General features: G+C 57.5%; 1 protein-coding gene and 1 long non-coding RNA gene across 5 annotated transcripts in view; one reads left to right on the top strand and one right to left on the bottom strand.

Moving 5' to 3' along the window:
* Nucleotides 1-2,479, top strand: part of LOC118924283 (uncharacterized) — a 74,118-nt gene extending 71,639 nt beyond the window's left edge. For both annotated transcript variants that reach the window (XR_005029539.2, XR_008993852.1), the window contains exon 3: nt 1,405-2,479. This is a non-coding gene — a long non-coding RNA (uncharacterized LOC118924283). The remainder of the gene's footprint in view (nt 1-1,404) is intronic.
* Nucleotides 1-27,301, bottom strand: part of TTC28 (tetratricopeptide repeat domain 28) — a 625,746-nt gene that overhangs the window by 5,612 nt on the left and 592,833 nt on the right. For 2 of the 3 annotated variants that reach the window (XM_036908924.2, XM_036908926.2), the window contains 9 exons: nt 27,028-27,172; nt 14,084-14,263; nt 11,480-12,200; nt 9,118-9,242; nt 6,730-6,961; nt 6,126-6,202; nt 4,617-4,640; nt 3,691-3,820; nt 1,003-1,110 (listed from right to left, as the gene is read on the bottom strand). In XM_036908924.2, coding sequence (XP_036764819.2) covers nt 1,003-1,110; nt 3,691-3,820; nt 4,617-4,640; nt 6,126-6,202; nt 6,730-6,961; nt 9,118-9,242; nt 11,480-12,200; nt 14,084-14,263; nt 27,028-27,172 — 1,742 coding nt within the window. The remainder of the gene's footprint in view (nt 1-1,002; nt 1,111-3,690; nt 3,821-4,616; nt 4,641-6,125; nt 6,203-6,729; nt 6,962-9,117; nt 9,243-11,479; nt 12,201-14,083; nt 14,264-27,027; nt 27,173-27,301) is intronic. The other variant, XM_036908925.2, reaches the window with a different exon arrangement.

Raw genomic sequence — 27,301 nt, 5'->3', positions numbered from 1 at the left:
ATCCTGAAAAGCACAGTCCTGTTGGAAAAGTAACTGTACAGAGGGAGAGAAACATCCTTAGAGAACTGACAGCCCAGTAAGCCGCAGACCCTGCCCACATTCACCTCCTGCTCTGACCAGGCCTGGGGACTGTGGCAGTCTGTGATGTCCCCTGCCCTCAGACACACCCACCATCCATGCCAGCTGTGGCCACCTTGCTTCACACTCCAGCAACCTACTGGGAGTCACGTACACTCACTCTCTGTGCCTCTCCTCCCGCCCTCTCCGAGCCCACTCCACTGTGCTCCAAATCCAGTGGCCCTGCTCACACGGGATCACCCCGTCCTCACTGCGCCTTCCCAGGCCCTCTTCTTCCCCTCAGACCTGTGTGCACATTGCTATCTCCAGGCCAGCCTCTCCCTTAACTTCAAACTCTCATAACCAGCTGCCTAGGTAGGTGTCTAATGGTTATCCCAAAAATGAATGAGTCCAAGATGGCACTCAAACCCATCTCTCCTGCCACTGTCAGGGTCTCAGCAAAAGGCAATCCCATTCTGGCAGTCCCAAACAATGGTATCAACTGGGACCTCCTTCTGTCTGACGTACATGCTTCAGCAGATCCTGTTGGTTCTGCCTGCAAACCATGGCCACCATCTGAACCTGCATGTAGTCTCAGAGCCACAAGCTGGGCCTCCAGCTTGGCGTTCTGAAAACGTGAGGCAGGTGAGCCCCCAGGGTCCCGAGAACAGCCGCCCGGGTCCCCCACCCTTCCTCGGTTCCGGCAGCTCTGCCGCCTTGTCTCATGTTCCAGTCCCACACTTGGCAGCACCTCGTCTGATAAGCCACACGTATTCTCACTGTAAGTTCCCTGAGAGGGCTTTGTTTACTGCTCTTGAACAGCCCCTGATACACACACAGAAAATGGTTATTCAGTTTTCTTGCCTTTCCCCAAATGCAGCCAGATGTGTGCTGGCGTCTGTTCCCAGGGGTGCCCACGAGGGCCACGCCGGGCAAGGCTCTTACCGAAGAGGGCGAGCAGGGACTGGAGGGCAAAGTGCACGGTCCGCCGATTGGCTTGTTTCCCGGTTTTCAGGATTACTTCCTCCTGACCAACCTCACAGAGATCAAAGCCTAGAGGAACAAATAAGAGGAACATCCAGTTCCTTAGGGAAGAGTTTGTATCCTGAAAAGGATGAGAGCTCTGGGGCTCCTCTCCCGTCTCTGGGGAACCCTGCAGGCCCTCGGCAAGCACCCTGCCAGGGGACCCCAGGGGCCAGCCTGGGCATTGGTCAGGGCTGCAGACACCGTGCGGTCCCCCATCGCCCGCAGAGCACTAGCTGTGTCCCCCCAGCTACGTTCTCCAGACCTGAGCACTGGAATTACTAAGGCTCGCTAACATTTGTTGTTTTCTCCATTCCGTGGCAGAACAGGCCCCTGCAGGAGGCTGTCCGGGACCAAAGCCGGCCACTCCACTCCGTGCTGGGTCTAATGTTCAAAGCCAGGCACGGGAAGGTGGGAGCTTCTCAAGGGCAAGGGTGCTGTCTTTACGTGTCGCTGGTGTTTGCCACCAAACGCTTTGAAAAGCGCTCCCTCCAGGGACGAAGAATCTGCTTTCTGGCCTAACCACCACTCTGCCCAAGCCCCGGGGGCTGCTCCCTGAGCCTCGGGGTTCCAGCGAGACTTGGAGCAGGTGTGACAGAGGGCGTGAGCCTCCTGAGGCGCCGCACACACACCTTCCTGGAAGAGCCCGCCAGATGCCTGTGCTCCCAGGCCTCTCAGTGCTGCGCAGCCAGCACGCTGTGCGTCTCCTGACGGAGGTCACGAAGGAGACGTTTATCTGTATTTGTATTCCTCCTCAAGGATTCTGCTGTTGGCCTAATGCTATCATTCCCTTGGGAATTAGGTTCACTTAAGGAGGCAGTTAGCATTCGGGCTGCTATGGGACATTGTCCTCCCTGAACTCAAAAACAGACAGCTCCTGAAAGCAACTGGAAAGTCTCCGAGAACACAGCCTTTTAAAATATAAATGTAATGTTTTAGTTAGAAATCTCAACCTTTACCAAAATGGTCTGAATTGGTTGCTTGAATAGAACTGAGTCCCCGCAGTCACCGACAGCCACGCGAGGCCTTGGGCCAGATGCCGCCCCAGAGCGGACGGTCCCTGAGCCTTGGAGCCCTCAGTAAGGGAGCGGCTTTCTCCCCAGTCTCAGTCCAGAGGATGTAGTGACTGTAAGAACGTGCACACCGATTCAGTTCTGAGTATCTGTGGGACTTGGAAAGTCCAGGGAAGTACAGGACCATCCACCAAAATCCCCCCCAGTCCCAGGACCAGAGACAGCCAGTGATGCCCCGGCAAACATCCAGCTCACAGGAGGAGGGCCCACGGCCCCAGGAGGCTCAGGCCGTGCAGCCTGCCAGGGCAGGGAGAAGAGACCCGCCCCGGGGGTGGACCTGGCCTCACTCCTGCTCCATTTGCTGACTATAGCTACTTAGATATAAATTTGTTTTCAGCAGGAAGACTATGCTTTAAGTCTACAGAAACAAGCAAATTGCAAAGGACATGGAAGCATCTACTCCTAGGGGCCTCAGAGCCCACATGGAGCTCTGTGAGTCTCCCTCTTTACCTTCAAAACCCAAAGGAGCCAGCCCTAAATTGCAGTGGGCTGGGAAAGGGCTCCTCAAAGCAGGTTAGAAAAGACAGCCCAAACTGAATACCTAGGCTTCACAAGGAGAAGAAAAATTCCTTTTTAAGGCCTTGTTGCCCTGCCATGTCTGATGGCTGTTCCCTGTGAACTCAGTGGATTCAGGCTGTGTCACCTCCAGAGCCTCCCCACTCCCTCAGGCCCATGGGCCTTGCCTCACCTGCTCCCTTGCCCTGCGCACCGCAGCGTGGGCCTCACACTCACCAGAGGCTCTTCCCTCCGAAACATCCACAGGCTCTCTGGGCCTGCCTGGCTCCCTGCCTCCCACCCCTCCACCACTGTCTGTCACACTGCTCACCCGAAATGAGATATTTTGTCTGTCTTCCCCAGTGGAATGAAAATCCCAAGTGGACAGGGCATTTTGTCCTTTGCTCACTGCTGTATCCCTCATGCCTGGAACACTGCTTGGCACATAACAGGTGTTCAACAAAAAGCTTGTGAAGTGAGTGACTCCCAAGCAAGTCACAGGCATTGAATGAGGCAGAAGGAGGGCAGCTTACAGCCTCTTGCATTTTATTAAAAAAATGCACCTGTTGTAAGTAAGTAGCAGTAATGTCGGGAGCTGCCTCAGCTGCATTATGGGCTGAAAAGGCAGAGTGAGTGTCCTGGACTGAAGGATCCTGGTGAATGCACTTCTTTGTCCCCAAGGTCAAATCCAAGGTGATGTCAATCACTTTTTTCTGCCAGTTTCCAGTACCCGGTGACAGACCAATATTGAAATCATTACTTTATGACTTAAGCTTGACTCCTAACAGTACTGGAATCCAGCAGATTCATAGTAAGGTGATGACTACAAATGAGGGAGATGAAATCATAGCGTAGGGGTGATGAGGCAAAGCTGGAGGGCCATTTAATTGTGCTAAAGCACTGGAATCTTAAACTATTTTTAATAAAACATCTAAGAAAACACTAAGATGCCTAATAGTCTACCACCTTAACCCAAGAGAAACTTGTTTTTCTTTTAATGGAACTAAAGAAACCAATTAAGCCAAGGGATGCTCTGTCCTACCTAGAGCTGCCAGGAATTCATGACAGCCTGGGAGCCGCCACAGCTGGACGCTGATGGAGACCTGGATGGGAGCCGATGCAAAGTCCTGCTCCTTCTCGCCAGCCTGCAGCTGAACCAGCACCTGGTGGAGCTGAGGAAGGGAGAACCGTGTGAGCTCTCCTTCCCAGCACCGCCTGCCCCTCCAGCCCTCCCAGGACTTGTCCCCAAGTTACTGTGTCACCTGTTGTCCTCATCACTAAGGAAGTTACGTGTGTATAGCATCTGAAGTCCCTTTCACTGTGCCTTTATGCCTACTGTCTAGCTGTCCTCTCTCTGGGAAGCTCTAGGGGCAGTGGGGGCTAAAGGTCACAGGCAGCCCCCAGGCAGGGTTTCTGCTGCCAGCCTGGCACCTTCCATTGTGCGCCCTTGGCTGCAAGGCTACTGAACGCAGGAGAGCGGCATGGGGATTAAGAGGCGAGGGCAGGCCATGAGACTGGTCACCTCCAAGTCATCGCTACAATCTTGGGTTAAGTGGTGAAGAGCAGTGCAGCGTTACACTTGGGCCTCAGCACTCTAGGAGCCCATGTGACCCACTGCGGTGCCTGTGGCGTTTCAGATTTCCTGAGTCCCTGAACTCTGCTTAGGGGTCTTGTGTGGATTTAGAGTGTCACTCACTCAAACTTGCATCTGCCCTTGCTGTTCTGATGGAACTGGAAAGGTCAAATCAAGAACGAGAAGGGTGGAGCAGGAAAGGGGGAGCCAGAGCAGAGGAAGGGGCAGACCACCTGAGCCAGCAGCCCGGGGTACCCCGCCCGGAGCGCGTGCTGGCCGTGCGTGTGGCTCAGAGAGACAGTGCGTGTGCCCCGAGCTCAGAGCATGCCAGGGGAACTCGGGGTGGGCGGGAGCGGGCTCACCTGACGACAGTTGCTACTGAAAGTAGTACTCACCATTCCAACCATATTTTTAACAGCCTTCGGCCAGCAGATTATAAGAAAAAGAAAGAAAGAGAGAAAGAAGAGAGTTTAGACTCAAGCACAGGTGGTTATGCAACACGAGCTGATCGCTGCTTAGGAAGCGCCACACCAGGCCCGCGGCTCTGACTGGGAGGGGACAGGAGCAAGAGTCAGCAGGGACGCACAGGAAAACGAACAGCCACACCCAGGCCAGGAACACTCAGGGTCAGGGTCAGCCCGGCCCTGCCCTTCCCTGCCAGGAGAGGACAGGGCAGGCCCCACTCAGAAAAGGGGCACGTACAGGTCAGTCTGTAAACCAAAGTCCGTGGCTCCAGAGTGACCCAGGCAGGAAGCCCCTGCACTGCCTCCCAAACAAGAAATGAAGCAACTGCCTATTCGGACTTGTCAGAATGTAATTCTAGCTTCTCTTTTTGTAGAACACAGGCTTCTAGCCCTCCTGAGTTTAGGATATTTTACTACGCAATGTTCCAGACGTATCTTCCTGATTCTATTTAATGAGCAGATGTAACACATTTGTGATAACAAATGTAGGGGCCAGATCACTGAGCTATGTTCCAAGTCTGGCTGGAAACAGCCCCAGGTAGGTGAGGGCTCCAGGCAGCACTCAGACTTTCAGAGGTTAATCCTAGACGGAGCAGCTCTATTGCCACATGGAAATATTTCTGTTTAAAATGAAATCTGGTAAGTGTCTAATAACAATATATATTATTTTTTCAAATTATTATACTCCAAGGTAACTAAGAAAACGATCTGTGCTCTTCAAGGGCTGCTATACCATCTAGAAGCCCTTCCACACACGGCTGTCTCCCTGGGGCTTGTTCAGACCCTCACTGACCAACAGGAAGACCAGAAGCTCTGAGGCAAGTTGGGAAGGGCCTGCATGGTGCTGAGAGTGAGACAGAATCTTGCAAATTCCTGAATTAGATCTATAAGAAAGCACATTGCTAAACACCTGCTAAGCTCTAAGTATCTTACATAAGAGTTTACTTCGTGCTGACTCCTGTGCCTCAGTAGCTGTTTTGTTTCAGGCAGGGGCCATAGTTGGTCTGAGGACGAGTAGTGGGACATGGCATCTGTCCTTGCAGGCTGGCCCTGTACCTGCTGGCTTAGGGAAGGTGGCTGTAACACTTGTCAATGGGCTGAAGAAGTCGGTGGGTGGGTGGGGATGACAAGGTGCAGGAGGCCACTGAATGAAGAGTTCAGAAAATGCCCTGAGACTACAGGCCATGGAGGCCCCTTACACATCCTCTCAGGGCCCTAATGCTTTGGGACTCAGTGCCTAGAGTGGGGGCTGTAAGACCCTGCCCCTCAATGCCTGCAGTGCCAGGGGGTCTGTTCTCTTACTCCCAGCCCTTGCCTTTTGCTCCAATCACAAAGGCTGAAAAATGCAATAAGAGTGCATTCCTTGCAAGTTTCTGTTTAGAGCCCAAAACCTCTGTCTTTGAGCCTTCAGCCTGGGCTCAGCAGTTCCTGTGGACTCACCCGGCTGATGAGCTGCTCGCCCGTCTCCGACGCAGTGATGAGCTTGCAGAGGGCTTGCAGGGCCGGGCTGGGCAGACCTGAACCAAGAGGAAAGAGGTCACGTTATTTAGAGGGGCCTCTGCACCCACAGTCCTGCCTTCTTCCTGGGGAAAGCCTGACATATCTGCATTGATAGGACTTTTAAAAGCTTGGGACAGCCAGGCATGTCCATCCACATCTGACTCTGAAATGGAAAAAGTGGTCTCTGAGAGAGGGAGGTGGAGGCAGGGGCTGGCCCCGACCTGCTACAGTCCCCAGGTGCACAGTCACACCCCCAGCCCCACCCCAGTGGCCTGGGCACCGTCCCTCTGGGTGGAGCATGGAGGGCCCCTGGGCCCCAGCCCCGCTTCACTTGCTGGGGGCTGCGCAGCTCGCTCAGACCCAAAGCTGCCAGGTCAGCATCCATGGCAGCTGTTTGCCCAGCATTCCCGCCCATCACCCCGGGAAGAGGCAGAGGGTGCATGGCCATCACAGGTGGAAAGGTGAGGCCAAAAGCATGTGTTTCCTCCGAACGTGGCTGCCCCCACTCTGCCTGCTGACAGACCCCTGCCCCGCCTGGGCTCACCCAGCAGGGACTGGACGGTGCTGCTGCACTGCTGAAGCCGGTCACCCGGGTCTGAGGTCGGGAAGAAGACAGCCGCCGGCAGGCCACTGGCCGGGGGGTCCAGCCGGAAGCCCACGGCGGTGAGGAGGGCCTGCCAGCCGGGGATGCCACCCACTTTGTTCTCTACACTCTGCTGGGATGTGTACATGGCATTGCGCTGCCCATTCTGGATGCGTTGCAGGGACTTCTCCACCTAGAAGGAAGGGCAGAGGGGAATGAGGTGCTGCCCTGCTCAGGGCCAAGACTGGTGCCTTCCCAGTGGCTTTTGGGGAGCACGAGGGCCCATGTGTGAAGCCACAGCAGGACTGACTGCTGCCTCCTGGCGCCCGGGCCTAAGGACCACGACACAGCAACGGGAGGGAGCAGAGGGAAAGGGGTGCCGGTCAGAGTCCACAGGCGCTGGGGAGAAGAGTTGTCCCCAGTTCCTCCTGCTGCAGGCTCTGCTCCACAGATGCCAAAGAGGATTCGTCTAAAATCCAACCTCAGGTCGGGGCCCAAACCATGCAGCAGCATCCCAGCACAAGGATAAGCCCACCGGCCTTTGAGACCCCTTCACTGCCCTGTGTATAACACACAGCAAGTAGTGCCCCTTCCCCGAGCCCCTGACTCAGGCTTTATCCGCAGCACTGCCTCCCCTCCGCCATCGAGCACCCCTCTCTTTCACCTTGCGAGGCCTAGGCCGGTGCTGGCACACTCAGGTGGATGCATCCTAGTACGGACAACGCTAGCTCCCCTGGGTATGCCCCATGGGCTTTCCGCAGCACCTCCCACATCCCAGTCCTTCCCCTGGCAGTTCCTCTCTCTAGGGGAGACCTCGGTCCACCCTGAGATAGTGCATGCCCTGGGGCATGTGTGCCGCCACTAGAGGGGGCAGAAGAGCTGGCCAAGATGTCGCCTGAGACGGTAAAACCCTGGGATGCTGGGTGCTGACAACACAGGTGGGAGGCAGTAGGCCTTCTGGGCAAGACAGCCAGCCAGCCAGCTGACTGTCCATCGGGCTGGAACAGCCTTGGAAACACAGTGTCCACTAGGGTCAAGGGGCACTCAGGGTAGTTAGAAGGAAGTGAGGGCTGGTGAACTTGACCTCTGACCCATGTACTCAGCCCCAGGACATGAAGTGGAGAAGAAAACCCTTAAATTTCCTCACGGCCAATGGGAGCAGCCAAGAGGCCTGGCTTTTGCTCCATAGCCCGGCCTTGGAGAAGAAAGTCAAGTGGGTAGTGAGAGCAGTTCACTTATTTAAGAAATAGCTTGGGGGCCGCAGCAACGAAGGATGGTGACTTCAGGGTGACAGGGACCTGGAAAGGGTCCCTAGTGCTGAGCAACTTAAAGGCTCTGTGCAGTTTCCAGGCACAGGTTAAAATCTACTGAGACAGTCTGCTGAGATTCTCAAGGCACGCAGGCACAGCTACCCTGCAGCAGATGGCATGGGCCCCCTCGAGTGTGGCAGGAGTGCTCTGGGAATTTCCAGGCTATATCATTCCTGCCTGTGTACACACTGATTTCTTTCAGGCAGACCCCAGGCTTAAGAAATGATGTGACTGACTTATATCACTGGGGGCTACCATCCCCGGGCCCAAGGGGCAGTAAGTTTGCCCAGCCCAGGGCCTCGGGGGAGCGCTTTCCCAGTCCTCCCTCCTGAGCAGACAGCCATGGTGTCCACACCTCCATCCCAGACAGCTGCAGGGCAGCTGCTTGGCTCGAGTTTAGAAAGAGCCCGGATATGGTTTGGGCTGCCCATCCATGCCGTGCGGCCCCCAGGCTGATCCTCTGGCCCAGAACCCCAAGGAGGCTAAGAATCCTAAATCATCTGAAACAGCCTTCTGCGTTATCGAGATGGAAGGGTGCCACAAGTCTTACGTCACTGTTTCTGGGCTTGATTTATAACTCTCAACTTGCAGACAATGGCGTGGGGCCTGTCTGTACTCTTGCCCAGTCCCACGAAGGTCGGGGCTGCCCAGGAGCAGTGTGAGGCTTGGACTCCTGCCAACTGAATTTAGGGGAAGGCTGGCATCATCTGATATAAAACACCACCTCTCAGCTACTCTGTGTGTGCCAGCCACTCACCCTTTCTCTAATTCTCACGATAACCTTGAGAAGTTAATGTTTTATCTCCATTTAGTCTCAGCGGGCCAAGGTGACTTGCCCAAAGCCACAGGGCCCGGAAACAGCCGTGGTGTGGGCCCTTGCACCCGGCCACTCCTCACTGCCCCTCTCTCGGGCCTTGGTGAGGACTCTGCACCACACCGCCGTCGTGCCCACCACAGGCCAGTGGGCTCGACCTGGAGGCAGTGTCCCCTCCACGCTCGTGCCCCTGGTGCTGGGGAGACCCCGGAGCCGCCCCCTTACCAGGTGCAGCAGCACTCGCAGGGCGTCCCGTGCACGCTCCGGATGCTGTAGGATCTCTGTGAGGGCCTGGCCGATAAGCGACGAGGGACTGTTCAGCTTGACGTCGCTCCCGATGAGCAGGAACCCTGGGGAGGGGAGGGGAGGGTGCCTCAGGGCCGGGCCAGCTGGTCCCCACAGCCTGCCCAGGCTCAGCGTTGCCCACCGGCTGCAGGCCCTCTGACTCCCTGCAGGGCACTTGGTGCCCCTTCCGTCCCCTTCCTTTTAAGAACTGATACTGTTCCACTGCTTAGTAAGCGAAGAGGTGTTTTGTCATGAGAGTGGCTTCTGCTTGCCTGCTGAGAAATGGCAGGAAAGGCTGTGTGGCCCCAGGCCTGGCACCCAGGTCCCCAGGGTCCTTCCGTGGCTTGGCCACTGTTCCCAGGAATGACCTCCCTGTTCTCCTGTTAGCTCATCTGTGTTTGTCAGGAGCATGTCTGGGACGGAGCCACCACAGGAGAGGGAGGGGGGAGGTGCCCCCAGATGTGGGGGGGAGCAGGCAGCGGAGCTGGGAAGAGCCTCACCCGCCAGGACTGGCTTCTTCCTTCTGCACCCACTGCTGTGAGCAGGCCTTGGGGAGACAGGCGCTTTCACAAGCTACCAAGCAACTTTGGGACCAACCTTCTCCCCCAAAAAATGGAAGGAAAGGATTTTCTAAGAGAATGAACAAGCCGAGGCTGTTTCTAAGGGCAACAGGCAACATTATTCAACATTTTCCCCAGAACAAAGCTGTGACTTTTATACTGTCTGTCACTAAAACTACACAAGGACAAAAGTACCATGTCTCTAACCACATCTATAATGCTGGGAAGATGGAGAGGGGAGTCCTACACAAAGGGGCCTGTTGGGAATAAACGGCCAAGGGCAGGGGTCGGGTTCCCACAACCCCTGCAGCTTGTTCCGTGGGACCGTGCAGGGCCGAATCCGCTTCTGACTGGCAGGAGCGTTCTTAACACATGCCGCGTGCTGAGGACGATCCCAGGAGCCCTGCTCTCACCGCGAACCTGCAGCCCCTGGCAGCACGCAGCTCAGCAGCACAGCCAGGCCCAAACCCTCAGTGCCCCCGGCCCCTCGCGGACCAGGGCGGGCGGGAAGTGAAGGGCACGAGAGAGGGCGTGTGAGGGGCAGGACAGGCGACACTTCGTCTCTGCATGCCTTTTTGAAAAACACTACAGCTGCGTGTGCTGGTGAAGTGAACAGAGGTTTCCGTTTCCTAACACATGGCTCGCCACTTGCTGGCCGACGGGGCCCAGGAAATCGTGGTGCCACTTTGGGGTTGTCCCCCCTTGGAAAATGACACCAGCGACATCCTCACGTCTACTCATTCTGTTCTGAGAGGTCTTCCTCTCAAGATGAAAGCCATTTTGTTCCCAGTTTTAAAATATATACATGGATGGCATATGTTGCAATTAACACAATAAAATGTGGATGTTTGAAAACACTGTTTTTGGTGTTCCTCTGCTCCTCAAGGTATCAAACACTCTTGTTCGGTCAGCTGGTACCACCGTTCGGGAACTGGTGGGACATTCCCTCTGCTCTGGAGCACCCAGGCTGGGAGACCCCCAGACCGGAGGGTCACAGGGGTGTCTGCACACTGCTGGGTGGGGGTCCGCCTGGGCCGGGTCTGGACTCTGAGGACCACAGCCAGTCAGGTTGGGCCTCCTGCCTGGGAGGGTGCACAGCTCTCCACACTCAGCTGAGAGGAAGAGTACCCTGAACAACCGGATGTCACCGGGAACGTGCTCCCTCGCCCCCAGGCCTCTGTGCCCCAGCGGCAGACCCCCCAGAGCCCCGCCCTTGGCCCTCCAGAATGTGCGGTGCCCCACAGGTCACATAACACTCAACTGCCTCCTCACAGGTTCCCCTCAGATGTGGGCAGGGAGGTATCATCAGCCCTGCTGGCAACCCTTTGTTACCACTGAGGACACTGGGCGTCAGAGAGGGTAAGAAACCTGTGTCAGGTCACACAGCTGGAACACGGAGCTGGATCAAAACCAAGTCTTCCCATGACCGAATCCAGGGTCTTTCTACCACTCTGCTCACTTCTACAGCCACAGGAGTTTACACGATGGCACCTAAAATGGGTCCCCCATTGCACACTAGCCTAAGGAGGAGTTTGACATTCACACTCCAGTGGCCAACCGCTCTGTCGTTCCTGGTGAAAAGTCTGCTTTAATACCACAGTAATGAAAGGCTGATTTGGCAGAGGGCCAGCGTCCTGGCCAGCGCCGCTCTCCCCGCCTCTCCCCACGCGGCCTTTCCCCGGGGCCCCTGCCCTCCGACCCCCGCCGGGGGCGCGCTGAGGACCGACCCCCGAGGTTCCTACCTGCCCAGTTGGAGGGGTGCGTGAAGGCCTTGCTGCTCTGCACCGCCTTCATGGCCTCCCCCAGGGCAGCGCTGGCTTTCAGGCCGTTCAGCAGGGACGAGTAGAAGGCGTGGAGAAACATCTTGGAGGCGGCCACGGGCACCGGCCACAGGGACACGAGGACACACTGCGCGCCAGCGGCCAGGAAGGCGCGCGTCAGAGCGACGACACCGTCGGCTGTGGCTTTGCTGTTGGACTCCTGGGAGGAGCCCAGGACCACCAGCTTCACCGGAAGCCGCAGGTCCAGGACGTCGGCGGCCGTGAGCAGCAGCTCCTGCAGGGGCGGGCAGTCCGAGATGCTCTCCCCGTCGCTGGCGTCGTCCTGCACCCGCAGGGACTCGGGGATCGTGTAGGGGTGGCCAAAGGAGCTCTTGCTGCCGGCGGGGTTGCCCTCCGCGCTGGGCGTGAGGACCAGCGCTGACAGCTTCCAGGAGATGTGGGTGGCGAAGTGGGCGCACTCGGCCTGGGTCAGGGCGCTCATGACCCTCTCTTTGGTGGCCACACTGCCCACCAGGGGCTGGCAGCCCAGCAGCTCCGACACCATGTAGGCCTCCTCCTCGGCCGACGGCATGGGCCCCCACAGCCACCTGTCCATCACCGCGGACGGGAGCTTGGGGTTGCCAATGACGGCCGCCATGGATGTGGAGCTGGAGCACGCGGGCGGGTTCCTCCTCAGGTGGGTCTGGGCCGGGAGGAAAGACAAGCGGCGGGTCAGGCGGCGCCGGGGGCCGAGGCTCTTGGGGCGGGGCGGGGCCCGCAGCTCCGCCTGTCACCCCCTCTAACCGGCAGCCCCTCTCTCATCCAGCAGCGCGTGTTACTAAGAATCAAACCTGCCGTGAGAAGCTCTGGAAAATAATCTGGACCCTTCCCGCCCGTCAGGCCCAGGAGGCCCGGGGCTCTGATGGGCCAGAGCCGGCGGGAGGTCAGGCTCTGGTGCCAGCCCACCCCACAGCGCTCACCCCCACAGGCCTCCCTGTGAGCCCCTCAATAAGGGGGAGCCTGTTCCACATGAGACAAGGGCTTTGAGGGGTGACTTCGTGCAAACTGTGCAAAAAGCAAGTCAATCTTCGGGCAGACAGCCAAATCACATCCCTTAGGGGTGCAGGGTACTGAAAAGATCACAGTTCTCTTCATTTTGTATGTTGCAAGATAAAAACATCACTGAATTATAAAACCGGCCAAGAGAAGTCCAACAGAGCTCTGGTTCTCCCCCAGAATGACTCTGGACACTTTTGTGGAAATATTATCAAATTATTTTTAAAATAACTTTTTTGGTTATATTTTGAAATTATTTCTCAAAATAACTGCTTGGAGACACCTCAAATTCTACAAATTCTGGGTAAGAGAAACGCCTGCTGGATGCCTGCTGGGAGACAGGACTCGTGCACTCCCTGGCCAAGGTGGCAAACGGCCAGTGTGCTTGTTGTCCTCAACATGAAGCTCTGTTTGCACGGCTGGGCCCCGGGCGCTCCTGAGGCGGTGCCGCGAGCCCTCCCTCTGCGCAGGGCAGCATCCGCTCTGCAGCCTGGGGCACGCAGCCAGCCACAGACTCCCGAAAACTCCGAGAAAATTGTTTCTTTCACTTTGAATTGATTCTATCCCATGGGAAACGTACAGTTCCACAACAGAAGCTGTCAAAACCGAGATCTTCAAAACCTGAGGAGGTGGAGTCCAGGTTTGAACCTTGCTGGGAACCAAGTTCAGCAGAGACAGCGGCAGACCCCGTCGGGGCGGCTTGGGGCCTGGGATCCGGGTTACTCCCCAGGGAGGAGGCGCGTCTGGCATCAGAGGGCCTCTGAGAGCAGCTGGCAGCCCGAGGGCATGTTCAAGTTTGAAGACAGAGCAGCTTGGGTCCCCGGTGAGGACGGACCTGCTGCTGGGCAGGGGCACTAGGGCCGCAGGGGCTCAGAAGGGTGCCTGGGTTTGGGGTCCCTGAGTGCGTCTGGGAAGAGGATGCAGAATGGGCTCAAAAGCCTCTCTGATCAGGCAGGCAGGGCCCAGGGAGGCTGTGGGCTGAGACCCACTGCCACCCTCCTGATCCTCACAGACGTTTCTTCCATACTGAGTTTTTTTGCTGAATGAGACCCAAGTCCCTGCTGGTCCCCTGGGAACCAGCTCATTTGGTTTGAGGTTCCTCTGTTGGCCTGAGGCAGCCTGGGCACTAGTCGGCGGTGAGCCTGAGGCTGGGCCGAACGTGGCCTTGCCGCCCCCAGCATCTCCCTGGGGGTCGTGTGTGCTGGTGGGTAACCAGCTTCCTCAGACTCCCGTCCTGGGCTCCAGCCTGACTCAGTGCCTCCAAGCAGCTCACCACCATGTCAGCACAGTAAAGAAATTGGGAGAGGAATGACCCAAACATGGCTTCCTGAGGCAGAAAGAACTGTCGGGCTAGAAGGGCTGTCCCCCCACCTTCACACAGACCCACGCTGGTCATAGACCCAGCTGCAACCTACAAAATAGATTTTATGAAGAGATCACATCCGATCCCTTAGCAGCCCAGTCTGGCCAGGGAGACCGTGCCCCAAGGATGCTGACAGCGGGTGCCCCGCAGCGTGCCGTGAGCCTTACCTTGGACTGTGGGCCAAGGGAGCGGACGGAGGGGACGGCGATGAGAGCAAAGCGCTCGTACAGGTACTCGTTGGAGGAGCTCCCCTTCAGGAGGGCAAAGGGGATGAGATAGAGCTCCCCCTCCAGAACCAGGATGAGCTGCCGGTGCCGGCCAACCGGGCCGCTGGAGTGCATCAGGCCCTGCGGAGCAAGCACACGGCAGCTGACACGGGCTCCCGAGCAGTGGGCAGCAGCACCCGGGAGGGACCGGGCAGGTCCAGAGGGCCACTGGGGAGTGTGCATGCTGGGGTGCCGGGGTGCCAGGGCCTCCACCTGCCTCCTGGGCCCAAGGAGGAGGTCAGAGGACAGTCTGTCCAAGGCAGCAGGGCAGGAAACCAGGGTCACCAGCCGGGGCAGGTGGGTGGGGCTTGTCCCACAAAGACAAGGACCAGCCCCAGCAGATCCAGACGTTTCTATGGGAGGCAGGGAATTGGCCCAGAAGGAGCTCCGTGGGCCATGCGGTGGCCCAGGGGCCCAGGGCTGGGGGCACTGCCCTGGCACAGGGGCCCTGAGAGCTGGTAGGAATGACTCCTCTCAGCAGGCAGTGAGAGCTGACTTGGGTAGGCGTGTCACCCACAGGCAGTGAGAGTTCCACCTGGGTGGGCGTGTTGCCCACAGGCAATGAGAGCTGACCTAGGTGGGCGTGTCACCCACAGGCAGTGAGAGCTGACCTGGGTGGGCGTGTCACCCACAGGCAGTGAGAGCTCTACCTGGGTGGGCGTGTCACCCACAGGCAGTGAGAGCTCCACCTGGGTGGGCGTGTTGCCCATAGGCAGTGAGAGCTGACCTGGGTGGGCGTGTCACCCACAGGCAGCAAGAGGTGACCTGGGTGGGAGTGTCGCCCACAGGCAGCGAGAGCTCCACCTGGGTGGGCGTGTCACCCACAGGCAGTGAGAGCTGACCTGGGTGGGCGTGTCATCCACAGGCAGCGAGAGCTCCACCTGGGTGGGCGTGTCATCCACAGGCAGCGAGAGCTCCACCTGGGTGGGCGTGTCACCCACAGGCAGCGAGAGCTCCACCTGGGTGGGCGTGTCACCCACAGGCAGTGAGAGCTGACCTGGGTGGGCGTGTCACCCACAGGCAGTGAGAGCTCCACCTGGGTGGGCGTGTCACCCACAGGCAGTGAGAGCTGACCTGGGTGGGCGTGTCACCCACAGGCAGTGAGAGCTGACCTGGGTGGGCGTGTCACCCACAGGCAGTGAGAGCTCCACCTGGGAGGGCATGTCACCCACAGGCAGTGAGAGCTCCACCTGGGTGGGCATGTCACCCACAGGCAGTGAGAGCTGACCTGGGTGGGCGTGTCACCCACAGGCAGCAAGAGGTGACCTGGGTGGGCGTGTCGCCCACAGGCAGTGAGAGCTGACCTAGGTGGGCGTGTCATCCACAGGCAGTGAGAGCTGACCTGGGTGGGCGTGTCACCCACAGGCAGTGAGAGCTCCACCTGGGAGGGCATGTCACCCACAGGCAGTGAGAGCTCCACCTGGGTGGGCATGTCACCCACAGGCAGTGAGAGCTGACCTGGGTGGGCGTGTCACCCACAGGCAGCAAGAGGTGACCTGGGTGGGCGTGTCGCCCACAGGCAGTGAGAGCTCCACCTGGGTGGGCGTGTTGCCCACAGGCAGTGAGAGCTGACCTGGGTGGGCGTGTCACCCACAGGCAGCACGAGGTGACCTGGGTGGGAGTGTCGCCCATAGGCAGCGAGAGCTCCACCTGGGTGGGCGTGTCACCCATAGGCAGTGAGAGCTCCACCTGGGTGGGCGTGTCACCCACAGGCAGTGAGAGCTGACCTAGGTGGGCGTGTCACCCACAGGCAGTGAGAGCTGACCTGGGTGGGCGTGTCACCCACAGGCATTGAGAGCTCCACCTGGGTGGGCGTGTCACCCACAGGCAGTGAGAGCTCCACCTGGGTGGGCGTGTCACCCACAGGCATTGAGAGCTCCACCTGGGTGGGCGTGTCATCCACAGGCAGTGAGAGCTGACCTGGGTGGGCGTGTCACCCACAGGCATTGAGAGCTCCACCTAGGTGGGCGTGTCACCCACAGGCAGTGAGAGCTCCACCTGGGTGGGTGTGTTGCCCACTTCAATCGACAACCACCAGAGTCCAGATGGAACCTTCAGGAACCAGGGCAGCAGCCCCTGGAGGAGAAGGGTTCCAGATTCAGGACCCTCCGTGGCCTCCGGGCCTCTGTGCAGTCCCTGAGGAGGCAGAGGCTGGACCCTCGGCCCCGGCTCTGCAGGTGCTGTCCCCACTCGCTCCACTGGGCTCTCAGGGGCTCTAATGCACTGAGGTGACACCCTTCACTCCTGAAGGGGCCCCCTTGAGGGCCTGGGCGCGGGTTGCACGCAGGCCCACAGCAGACAGACACCCTGGTTCCTGCTGTCTACACACATTTCTTTCTAGAAGAGTCACTGCTGGAGACCGAGGCCATGTGAATCCTGAAAAAATAAGCAGGCAGCAACCGTGGACATGACTTGACACAGGCTGATGGGAATGAAGAGGAGAGCAGGAGCTGTGTCTGGTGCTCAAGGAGACAGGCCAGAGCCCGCAGGGAGGAGCATGTGTGTCAGGGGTGGGGCTGGCTCTGCGGGAAGCCCTCACTGCAGGGCATCCACTGTGCAGAGCACCCAGGGTGCCGCTGTGCAAGGGAGCGAATGTGCAGGCCTAATCCATCTGACACTGTCCTGCAGGCGCTCGGCTGTGGGTGGCAGAAGGCACTCTGCTAACCCAAAGTGACATGTGCCTGGTGGGACATTCAGTCTGTACAGACCCCCTGTGGCTTTCTTTTTTAAATTCTAGATGCATGTAAAGAAAGCAGAAATAAAAATTATTAGGCCAATTGGCTTCTTGTTTCCTTTAAGTGCTATTTTCCAATTAGAGTAAAAGAACATTGCACAGCCCAGGAGGGGAGAAGCGGGTGTGCCACAGTGGCCCTTCCAGTGACTGTGATGTACGCAGGCTGGCACCAGGAGGGGGGAGGGGGGGTGCTGGCAGCCCTGCCCCACACCAGCTGTCAGTTCCCGGGCCCACAGTGCCTGCCGTGGGCCATCACTGAGGCCCCTGCCTGGGCCTGCAGGGGGAGTGGCTCTGGGACGCCCCTCTGGAGGGCAGTGCCATGCCCTGCTACGGTGTGCCACCTGGACCTGGAATTGGGCCAGTGCAGCTAGGCTGAATGGTCCCTGGGCCAGCAGCTATGGCAGGGACAGCCACTACTGCCCAGTGAGAGCCCTGCTGCCCGACAAGTGGGCGACATGGGGTCCTGGGCCACCGGCCATGTATAAAATGACCCATCCTCGGCTGAGCCGGCATCGCCAGGTGGTGTTGGAGGAGATGCCAGCCGCACCCCTGCACATCCCCTCTGGTGCCTGCTGCCAGGGCCTGAACCCCAAGAAGTCTCTGTCAGGTGTCACCCCACAGGACACTGAGCACAGGACACACACCACTCTCAGCCGCGTCTGCAGTCCCGACAGCACCTACACGTGGGAACCAAAGGCGACTCAGGGAGCACCGGGCCGGGTGGGAGAGGGGCATGGGCTGCAAGCCGCGTCGGGGAAGGGGTGGCCGGCTGAGCGTCTCCACGGGGCCTCTGCTAACTCCGCCTGCAAGTGGCTGTCACACCTGGGGCACAAGCCTAGACATGGGTGACCTCATGTCTCCGAAAGGTGGCTTGGGTCTCTTCTCCGACAAGTGATCTGACCTTTCTACGAGGGCAGCCATCTGTGTCAGAAGTCCTTCTCCACACTGGCCTCAGCTTCTCCGGCAGCCATCGCAGTGCTATCGGGATACCTACTGTGGGCCGTGGGGAGGCCAAATAAGTGAAAGATTCCGGCCCTGCTTGGGGCCTTACCATCACGGACTCAGAAAAAGACAATGTGTACCAGGAGCCACTACCGAGTGAGGCAGTATCAAATATAAGAGCACCACGAAAGTCTGACATGCCAGCCCCAGAGGGTGGCTGTGCCTACCTGGGACACAGTGCTGAGCCCCACCAGGAGGCTGCCTGCACAAGAGGGCTGTGCAGGGCCAGGCCGGGCCGGGCCTGGGCACGTGGGGCCCCGGGGGCAGGTGGAGCAGGACACAGGAGTCAGACTGCGGCTCTCGATGGGCTGTAAGGACCTGCCCTGAGTCCTCCACTACGGAGCCTCCGAGGAAGCATTCAGAGGCAGCCTGTGGCACAGGCAATGGGGCTGCGCACAGTGATTCAGGCAAGGAGATGTACCTCCAGATTCGGGGACAAGGAGACTTGCCAGGACTTGGTGAAGAGTAACCATAGGGGTGAGGAGACGGACACCTCTGAAATCCTAGCCTGGGACACTGGGAGGCTCTTGTCTGAATGGACCGCACATCCCAGTCCACAGGTCTGGGTCCTCTGCGGACAGCGCCTCGTGGCTGGCACAGAGCTGGCACGTGCGGACAGCCTTTGATGAGGGCCCTGGATGGGACTGGAAGGAGCTGGGTGACAGCAGCACCAGCTTGTGGGCAGACAGACTGCATGGCAGACTGACAGCCATCATTAAAAGACAGTGGGAAACTGATTAAAGATTGTGGAAAGATGCCCTAGAAACCGTCTACAAAATGCTGCCCTTGTGCTGGAAGATTAGCTATAAGCCAATGTGAACTTGAAAACAGAAAATTAAGTGACGTCTCTATCCAAGTACATATCATCTGTTGGGTGAAAAGGGAGAGAGAATTCAAGGAAACGCTCCTCTGCACCCCTGTGCATCAGTCCAGAAAGGGTATCTGCCGGATCCGTATGTCCACAGTTTGGAAGATAAAAGGCCTTGGCATCAGCCCCAAGCCAGCAGCTCATAGTCCAGCAAGTTGCAGCAAAGAGGGGACTTTGTGAGCTTCGAAGTCTCTAAAGAGTTCTATTTTCTTTGGAAGTAGGACAGGACCGGGTGGCCAGGTGTACGACAATGCATCTGTTCCCCCTGCTGTCTGACCAGCAGGCTGGCCAGGAGGGCGCATCCTGCAGGGAGGCCTGGCAGCAAGCGGAGGCAGGCTAAGGCCCTGGGCTCTGCAGAGGGAGAGGGCTGTTCCTTTAGGTGGGGAGGGCAGGCGGCTCTGGAGGGCTGCTCTCCATTTATGGCCTCTCAGCTGCTCACACCCCATCACTGACACCCGTGACTCCTGTGTGGCAATACACCGATTCCTGCAGCCGTCTCCTATCAAGTGACCACCACGCTGAGCTTTCTCAGGAGGGTGCTGAGGGGCACTGCAGGGGAAAGGGGTCTCCTCCCAGCCTAGGTCAGCGGGGTGTGTGTGAGGACATCCGGGAGCCCAGAACTTAGCCCTTCTGCAACCTTGCACCCTCAGCCTGGGATAACCAAGCCTCAGCCCTCGGTATATAGAAACCAGAGCCTGCGCCCCTGGGCACTCTACCCACAGGCACCTGGGCTCCCATTGCACACCCTGCCATCAGGAGCCAATCGCCTGGCTGCTGCCTGCATGCGGAGAGTGGCCTCTTGCTCACCTGGAGGCTCTAGGCTGGTTCTGGCGCAGCCAAACCAGCGACTGTCCAGCTGGGCAGCAGGCTGAGCCGCCCTCTCCAGTGCGTCCTGCCTTGGGTGCACTCCCTCGGCCCTGAGACCCACACAGGGAGAGCTGCCTTCCATCATACAGGTCCTCTCTTACCACAGGGAATACGCCTTCACGTTAAAGGGTCCCGGGGTAAGCTACTGTGTGTCTCCTGTCGCAGACCGGGCACAGACTCTCTGTATCTGGGCCTGGAAGGACGGGAAGCCTTGCCCAGTGAGCAGGAAGAAGGTGGACCTCAGGGAGGTGCCTCTGCTGCAGGCTCTGGGTCAGCCTGCTGTGTCAGGAGCTCCTGGGGACCTGGAACGGCGAGATCGTGGGGTGTGTGGTGAAGGTTGGTGGTGGGTGGTGGTTCTGAGCACGTTGGCAAGACATGCACATCCCTGCACCTCAGTTCCCAAACCCACCAGATGGCAGTCATGTCGACCACCTCCAGGGCCTACAGGACAAAGTCAGCGGCAGCTGTGGATGGGGCACCGTGCCTGCACCCAGCGGGCACTCAGTGTGTACTGGTCAAAGGTCAACTCACAACCATCTTCAGGTGCTTGAAGTAAGTTGAGCTCAGGCCCTATTACTTATACTATTATTTTCTCCTGAAACTCAATCACTTTTCCAGTACAACTCATTCCCTTCCCCTCTGGTGTCTATGAACATTCACACGGCTAAGGCACGTAAATGGCCTCTCTGGAGCTGGACTGGAGCACCAGTCCCGGCCTCGCCCAGGGACTAAAAGGGACTGAAGGCACCAGCAGCTTTCTCCTCCTCACGTCACCATCACCACCCAAAGCTATTTCCTGAGCGTCTATGACACCTGACACCTGGGGAATCTGCCACCAAGCAATTACCCTGAAGTCAAGTCAAGTCTCCCTGGCAACCCCCACAGATCCCCGGTGTTTTCTTGGGTGGCAAATTCAGATTCAACGCCATTCTGGTCAGCAGGGATCATCTGTATATACTCCTGGTGACCAGGGGTCCTGAACGGTCCAGAATGAGATGCTGCATGTGTCAACTTCTGGCTTAAGAACTATGTGCTCCATGTGGATCACCCGGGTCCAAAGGAGCGGCCCGTACCTGCCGCGCATGGAGATTTGTGTTCATGGAGGACACAGGCGGCCCCACACAGTTCCAGATCATCCCAGACTAGAGGACTGAATGTCCCGGGTCCCCACAGGGGAGGGGACGGAAACTGGGTCCGTGAGCTCTTGGGCAGATCACACCTGAATGGCATGGACTTTACTGTGTGTAATGGATTCCAGAAGCAAAGAGCTGCTGGCAGTCTGGATACCCCAGGAGTGTGTATAGAGCTTAGGAAATTTTCCAGACTCTTATTTTTGATTGAGTGAATTGGTCAAACAGAAACTTTTAAGGTAGAGGGACCTTTTCTGTGATGCTTCTGGGAAACCTTGGCATCATGGATGGATATATATATATATACAGTTTCAGCGATATCACATCCGTGTTGGAAATAACCTCAAGCCATGACTAACATCTACTAAGATGGTAGATATTATATTCCAACCAGAAACACAGAAGTACAAAATTCAATCCACTCAACTGGATTCTTTGGCCGACCAAATAGCAGACTCACACTTCGCTGAAGAAAGGGGAGGGAGGAGGAATTCTGGTGCTGGAGAAGCGACCAGCAGCCGGCAAGAGCCGCCCAGTGACCAGCCTCAGCCGAATCGACCGGAGGGGCTGCCCACACCGCGGGCCCCTCTGTGCAGGAGGGGCCGCCCTCAGCTGACCTGGTGAACATAAGCCTGCACACCCTCAGTGGCAGGAGAGCCTCGGCTTACCCAGAACCTGCCGGGATGAGGCTGTGCCAGCTGCTCAGGCGACAGTGCAGAGCCGGGTGAGACCACCACTCGCCTGGGGGTCCCCGCTCATCAGCCTGGGCACGCTCCCCGTCAGCTCAGGGCTAGACAGCTAGCGAGGAATCGCCTCCATCCCTCCTCCTCCTATGCAGTCGTAGGGGGGCTTGTCATCCTGGGTAATGCCTGTCCCCATTTGAATATTCCCGCAGATGTCTCCATCAGAAATCAGTAAGACAGCCTGGCGGGGGTCTGCCAGCCCCCAGCATGCCAGGCCCAGGGGCCTCTTCCTCCACTCCGTGCTCCAGAGTCTGGGTCTGCTTGCTTCCATGGACAGCATTCCTGGCTGTCTCTAAACCCTCTAGTCCGTTTAGAAAACAGGCACCTAAATGGTCAGTCTCACCTCCCCAGGCATCTGTTCTGGGTTAAGCTGGTTTATCAGGCAACATGATTTTGCACATGTCCTTGTCTTCCAGAGCAGTAATTACAGCAGCGACCCAGCCAAAGCCAAGCTCTCTTCACAGCCGAGTCCTTAGCAGAGCCAGACCCCTGCCTCATGTTCTTGCGTGCGGGGTCTTGGGTGAGTTCCTGGAGCCCCAGTGTTCAGGGAGGCAGTGTACCGACTAACCAACATGAACAGCAAGTTTTAATAAATTTCTGGGGTCCTGAAACAGGTAGCTCCACTTAAACAGGGAGCTTCACTAATCAAGAGCAGAGGTAGATGATCCATCGTTTCTGATCGGTCATTTGCTTTTGCTACCTGTCCTACAACTTTGGTTTTTAAGATTATAAATATAGGAAACAGAGAATTTAAGAGGAAATAATGCTAAGGACAACAGAAAGTCTAACTAGAACAAGTTCAAACTTCAAAGATCCTGAAAGGCCCCCAAATCTGGACCTTTGAAGAGTGATTTGACCAAATCGTAGGGAATTTCCGATTCTAAATCCGGTTCCTTGTTTACAGGAGCCTTTGGCTTTGGATGGAGGCCCTGCCTGCAAACTGAGGGGGTGACAGGAGAGCTTCGTCAACAAGCACCTTCACTGGGAGCAGCCCTCGGGACTCGTCCCATCGGACACGGCTGCCGGCATGTGGTTAGCGCATTCCGCCATCCCCGGATCTGTCCTTCCCACACAGGCAGGAAAGTTCAGGCCCAGAGGCACAGTTTAGTGTCCTTCACTCTAGTCTGATTCAGAATGAATACCACAGATGCCACCAGGGCCCGATTCCTTTCACACTGAACATTCGCACCTTTTCTGTGGTGGCATTTTCTCCTTTGGGTAGCAGACAGCATTTGATTTAATATTTGATGATGGCTCATGTGCAGATATAACTGGGCCCCCCTCAAAGATAACTGGACATGTTCACCCCATCCTGACAGCGAAGGCCAGTGTGGTTCCAGGAAAGAGCCACGGCAGTGTTCCCCTTAAGCCAAATTAAATCAAATACTGGTATGAGCCTAAGGTAAAATATTATTCTGTTCTACTTTTCATGTCTGACCTAGTCCCTTAGCAACAGGATTGCGGCTAAACAAAGGCAGCTGTTCAAATAATTATAAGCCCCATGTGAAGGGGCTAATCGTTTTAGTCTTAAAGTGTCAGTAATTCATAATCTTGGACTTTCGGTTTGGATTTGTGTTTTCATAGAAAATGTGTAAAAGGGTCTGGCTCTGTGTAGCAGCTGACGGCTGGCGGTGTTGTGTCGCCCTCTAGTGGCCCCGGGGACAGGCCCGTGTGCTTGCTTGGGAAGCGGATGATCCAAGCTCCTCTTGAGCAGCTCTGCACAGGAGGTGGGACTGGACCTCCAGAGCTCAGAGTGCAGCCCACCAGCCTCGGTCCTGGCCCGCCCAGCCGGCCTGAGCCCAGCCCGTGGCAGCAGACACCAGGCCACCGCCAGTTCCCAGCCAGCTCCTCCATGTCCAGGACGGTGTGTGCCCCGTACAGGTCAGTAAGCATGCATCTAACAGGTGGACGAAATGGGGAACGGCAGGGACTCCTGATGAGATCCCAACCTCTCATTTATGTGTTTTTACTGAAACCCAATGGATCGCCTTAGTTAGCGGTGTTTACTTCTGATCATTTGCTTTTCGGGGCCTCTTGGCTGGCTGCACTCCATGTCTCATTTGAAGCAGCCAAATTCCCTCACTGTGTTCAAACCTCGGTCACAGAAGAGAACAGCTTTAACATCAGGAACTAAGGATATCCTTTCGAACTGAAGGCCTCACTTCCTGTAGGCGAGCGTGTGGCCCTGACATGCCTGTTCTCACGGCGTGGCCCCTGCACGCGGAGGGCGGCGTGCAGCCTGTAGGTGTGGCCGGCACACAAGTCTGGCGAGGGCTTTTCCCTTCCCTAGTTGACTTTGTGATCACATGCTTTCAGTCACTGTGCCAACTCGTCGGAGGCTCCAGTCCATGAGTCTACCCTTCCTAGAACCCCAGCGGGACACAGGCATCCAGACACAAGCTCCCACTGATCCCAATGACCTAGCTTTCTTCTTAAAGTCATAGGGAAAGTCCTCAGGGAGAACAACTATCTAAACACAGTGCAGATTTTATGAGTGTATAGAATCCCCTTCCAGGATGGCTCATGGCTGTAGCAGCTTCTCAGTGGAAACGCCCGTGGATGGAGGGTGCAGCCCATCCCCACCCCCAGCCTCCCTTCACCAGCTCTCCACCTGAAAATGAAGGCTCTCTGCCCCAGGCACGCAGCCCCATCCCAGTCACCGCCTAGCTCAACAGGCCAGCAGCCAGCGCAACAGCACTCGGGGGTCCCCTGCAGCCCTGCAGGCCTGTCAGCTGACTCCTGGTCCTGCCCTGAAAATAAGCCAGAAGCCCAGCACAGCTGGCCGGCAGGGTCAGGGTGCTCTCACCAGATACAAAGCTGCTCAGGAGCAGGCCTGCCCCCCTCCATCTACTTCATGACCCCTTGGGAACCCCCCAGCTTTCCACAGGTGCCACACATAGGTGGGACCACAGAAAATCCATCAGCTGGTTCCTGCCTTCGGTCCTCTGCTTTGTATGGCAGACTAGACCCAAAAAGCAAATGCGGCTTTGGACCACATACCATCCCATAAACTTATACTGAGTGTCAACATGTACCAGGCCCTGTGCCAGCTGCTGAGGACCCAGAGAGGAGGGACCATCCTTGCCCTCAGGCAATGTGGGGTGGGCGGCAGGGGAGGGAACAAGGGCCAGCCAAGAGCTAAGGCCCGAGTCCAGTGAAGCATCAGGTTCCATGAAAGACATCAGGTAGGTATGAGGCCCAGCGGCAGGGCAGGGGATGAAGGCTGCAGGGGTGAGGAGAAGAGGGTAAGGAAGGCTTCAAAGAGGAAAAGACACTTGAGCTGGGTCGGAGAGAGGACAGGAGCTCAGCAGCCCCAGACGACCTGTCCTCTCGGTGCACAGGGTCACAGCCTGTCTCCATCTCTGCCCTCTGCTCCCTGCCCCCCAACCCTCCCCACCAGCCAATTCAACATTCATGGAACAAGTAATCTGGGACCTGAATGCAAAGGAGAAAAAGCCAAGGATTCAGAAGGCCCAAGTGAGTGAGTGAGAGAATGGAAGGCCCAGACAGCCTTCAGGAAGGCTGGGGGCGCAGGGCAAATGCAGGGAGCTGCTAGTAGGCCACCGAAGTGGTCTGCGTGACGGTTGACGGCAGTAAAGAAAACTTGAAAAGTCAGCCCAAGTGTAGAGGTGTGTATCTCTTCTCTGAGACATGGCACATAAATCAGGCTGTTATTAGAGCATCTGAGATGCTCTGAGCTGGAGCGCTCTCTGCAGTCTTAGTCCCTCGTTAGGAAGCGGACAGAGCAGATAATAATTCTAGGGACAGGGCGGCCCAGTGTGTCCCAGAGATGGACGGCAGCAGCGACTCTCAGAGGCTGGAATCTGGCGCCATTCGCTGCAGCCGCTGCCCGCATGCTTTTCACATTTGTCTAATCCCATCCCTGCCCTCACCTGACACTGTCGGTGGCCATGCCCTCATTTTCTACAGGTACTCAAGGAGGAAGCAGCTTGGCCAGGGTCACCCAGCCAGGACAGAGAAGTGCCCCACGCAAGCCCAACCTGCCAGCTCCCCAGGGGCCTGTGCTAGCCACGCCCCATCCCCAAGCCAGGGAAGTCTGGAGGGCATGGGCGGTGCAGCCTCCTGAAAACAGGAGGCACGGGCACTTCCCGGGGCGAAGGGGTCACTGCCACAGTGCGGTTTCCAGAGGGTGCGCTTCACCTCTGCCAGTCGGCTGAGGCAGAACGAAGAGAGGCTGCGGGGCCACACAGCACCTGTGAGACAGAACTACTCGGCTGCAGACAGTGGCAGGAGGAGGGACCCGCCGGCCGGTGGGGACAGGTTGCCACCTGCTTCCTGAGGGCCCGTCAGTCACAGCTCTCCCTGCCTGAGAGCCAGGCTGCCCAGGAGCACGGCCTCCACTCCGTCTGTTAGGGGACTGTACATTTGTCCTCCCAAATGCTATGCTAAAGCCCCACACCAGGCATGATAGTATTTGGAGGTGGGACCTTTGGGAGATCATTGGATTTCCATGCGGTCGTGAAGACAGGGCCTCCGTGAGGGGATTAGTGTCCGTCTCAGAAGAGGACGAGGCCGGAGCGTGCTCCTGTGCTCTCTCACCCCGTCTCGGCCACGAGGATGCCGTGAGGAGGTGGCTGTCTGCACACCAGGACAAGGGCAGGGGAGGGCCCTCACCAGGACACCGACCACGCCGGCACCCGGACCTGTGGCCTCCAGCTTCCAGAACCATGAGAAATAAATGTCCGTAGTGTTTTGTTTCAGCAGCCAGAGCTAACTCATACACAGTGGTACACAGAGCCATCTGACAGGCTCACCATTCAGATTCCTGAGACAGGAGCCCTTTGGCATCTCCCACGCAGTTGGGAGCCAGATCTGGATTGAAAAAGGATGTGCAAAGACCAGGCCCACAGAAACCTGTCAGCAGTTGCTCTCGACTTTCTTGAGAATATCAAGTGCAGTGGTGTCTTTGACGCTGGACTTTGGGATAGAGTCGGTGACTCTTGACAGTGACAGAGGCCGAGGGATCCGTTCTCACCAGAAAACACAGCCCTGGCCTGAAGTTACTTAGGCAGGACCCTTGCATGAGAGCTGGGGGGGTGGGCAAGCATTCCCTGCAGGCACAGCAGAGCCAGGGGCACGTCTCCACAGTGTCTGCTCGGGACGCACACGGATGGCACACCTGCCGAGATGTGCACAGCCCTGTCCCTCCCTGTGCCACCCAATGTCCGATGAGCATGACGGAAGGGGGCATAATTTCCTTTTGCACCTGAGGACCTGAGGCCAGATTACCTGGCTACTAAAGAGCAGACAGAGGGCCTGAACCTGGTTCTGAGAGCTGACTAAGCAGCAGCCAACCAGGAAAAGCCAATGTGTCCACTTTAGCTTCCAAACGCTGACCATGAGGCTGGACAGAAAAGACTCATGTTCTGGAAAACCTCTGGTTGTCTCGGGCCCATTCTGTATCTAAGGGGTACAGGAGGGCACTGAGTGGTCAGCTGTGTTCTGAGGCCTAGAAGCTTGGCAGCCCCAGGGACACTTACCCCTTCCATCGGAGCTATGAGCAGGTCGTACAGAGCGCGGAGCGGGGACCTGGCAAACGAGCTCTGCCTCCGGGGAAGAGAGGAGGCCCCGTCCTTGATGGGCGACACAGTGCTGCTGGCCAAGCTCGTCATGCTCTGGCAGCTCCTGGGGAGAGAAGCCGGGGGTCAGCCAGGGCGCACGCGGGCAGCAGGGCCGCGCCGCTCCCTGCAGAGCGCCCTGTCCCTGGGAAAGGCAGGTTGGAGGCAGCACAGCAGGACCCGGCCTGGCCTCCCT

The sequence above is a fragment of the Manis pentadactyla genome, chromosome 14, assembly GCF_030020395.1.
Source record: "Manis pentadactyla isolate mManPen7 chromosome 14, mManPen7.hap1, whole genome shotgun sequence".
Classification (NCBI taxonomy): domain Eukaryota; kingdom Metazoa; phylum Chordata; class Mammalia; order Pholidota; family Manidae; genus Manis; species Manis pentadactyla.
Note: the sequence above shows the minus strand (reverse complement) of the source record. Positions and strands in the feature narration are given on the sequence as shown.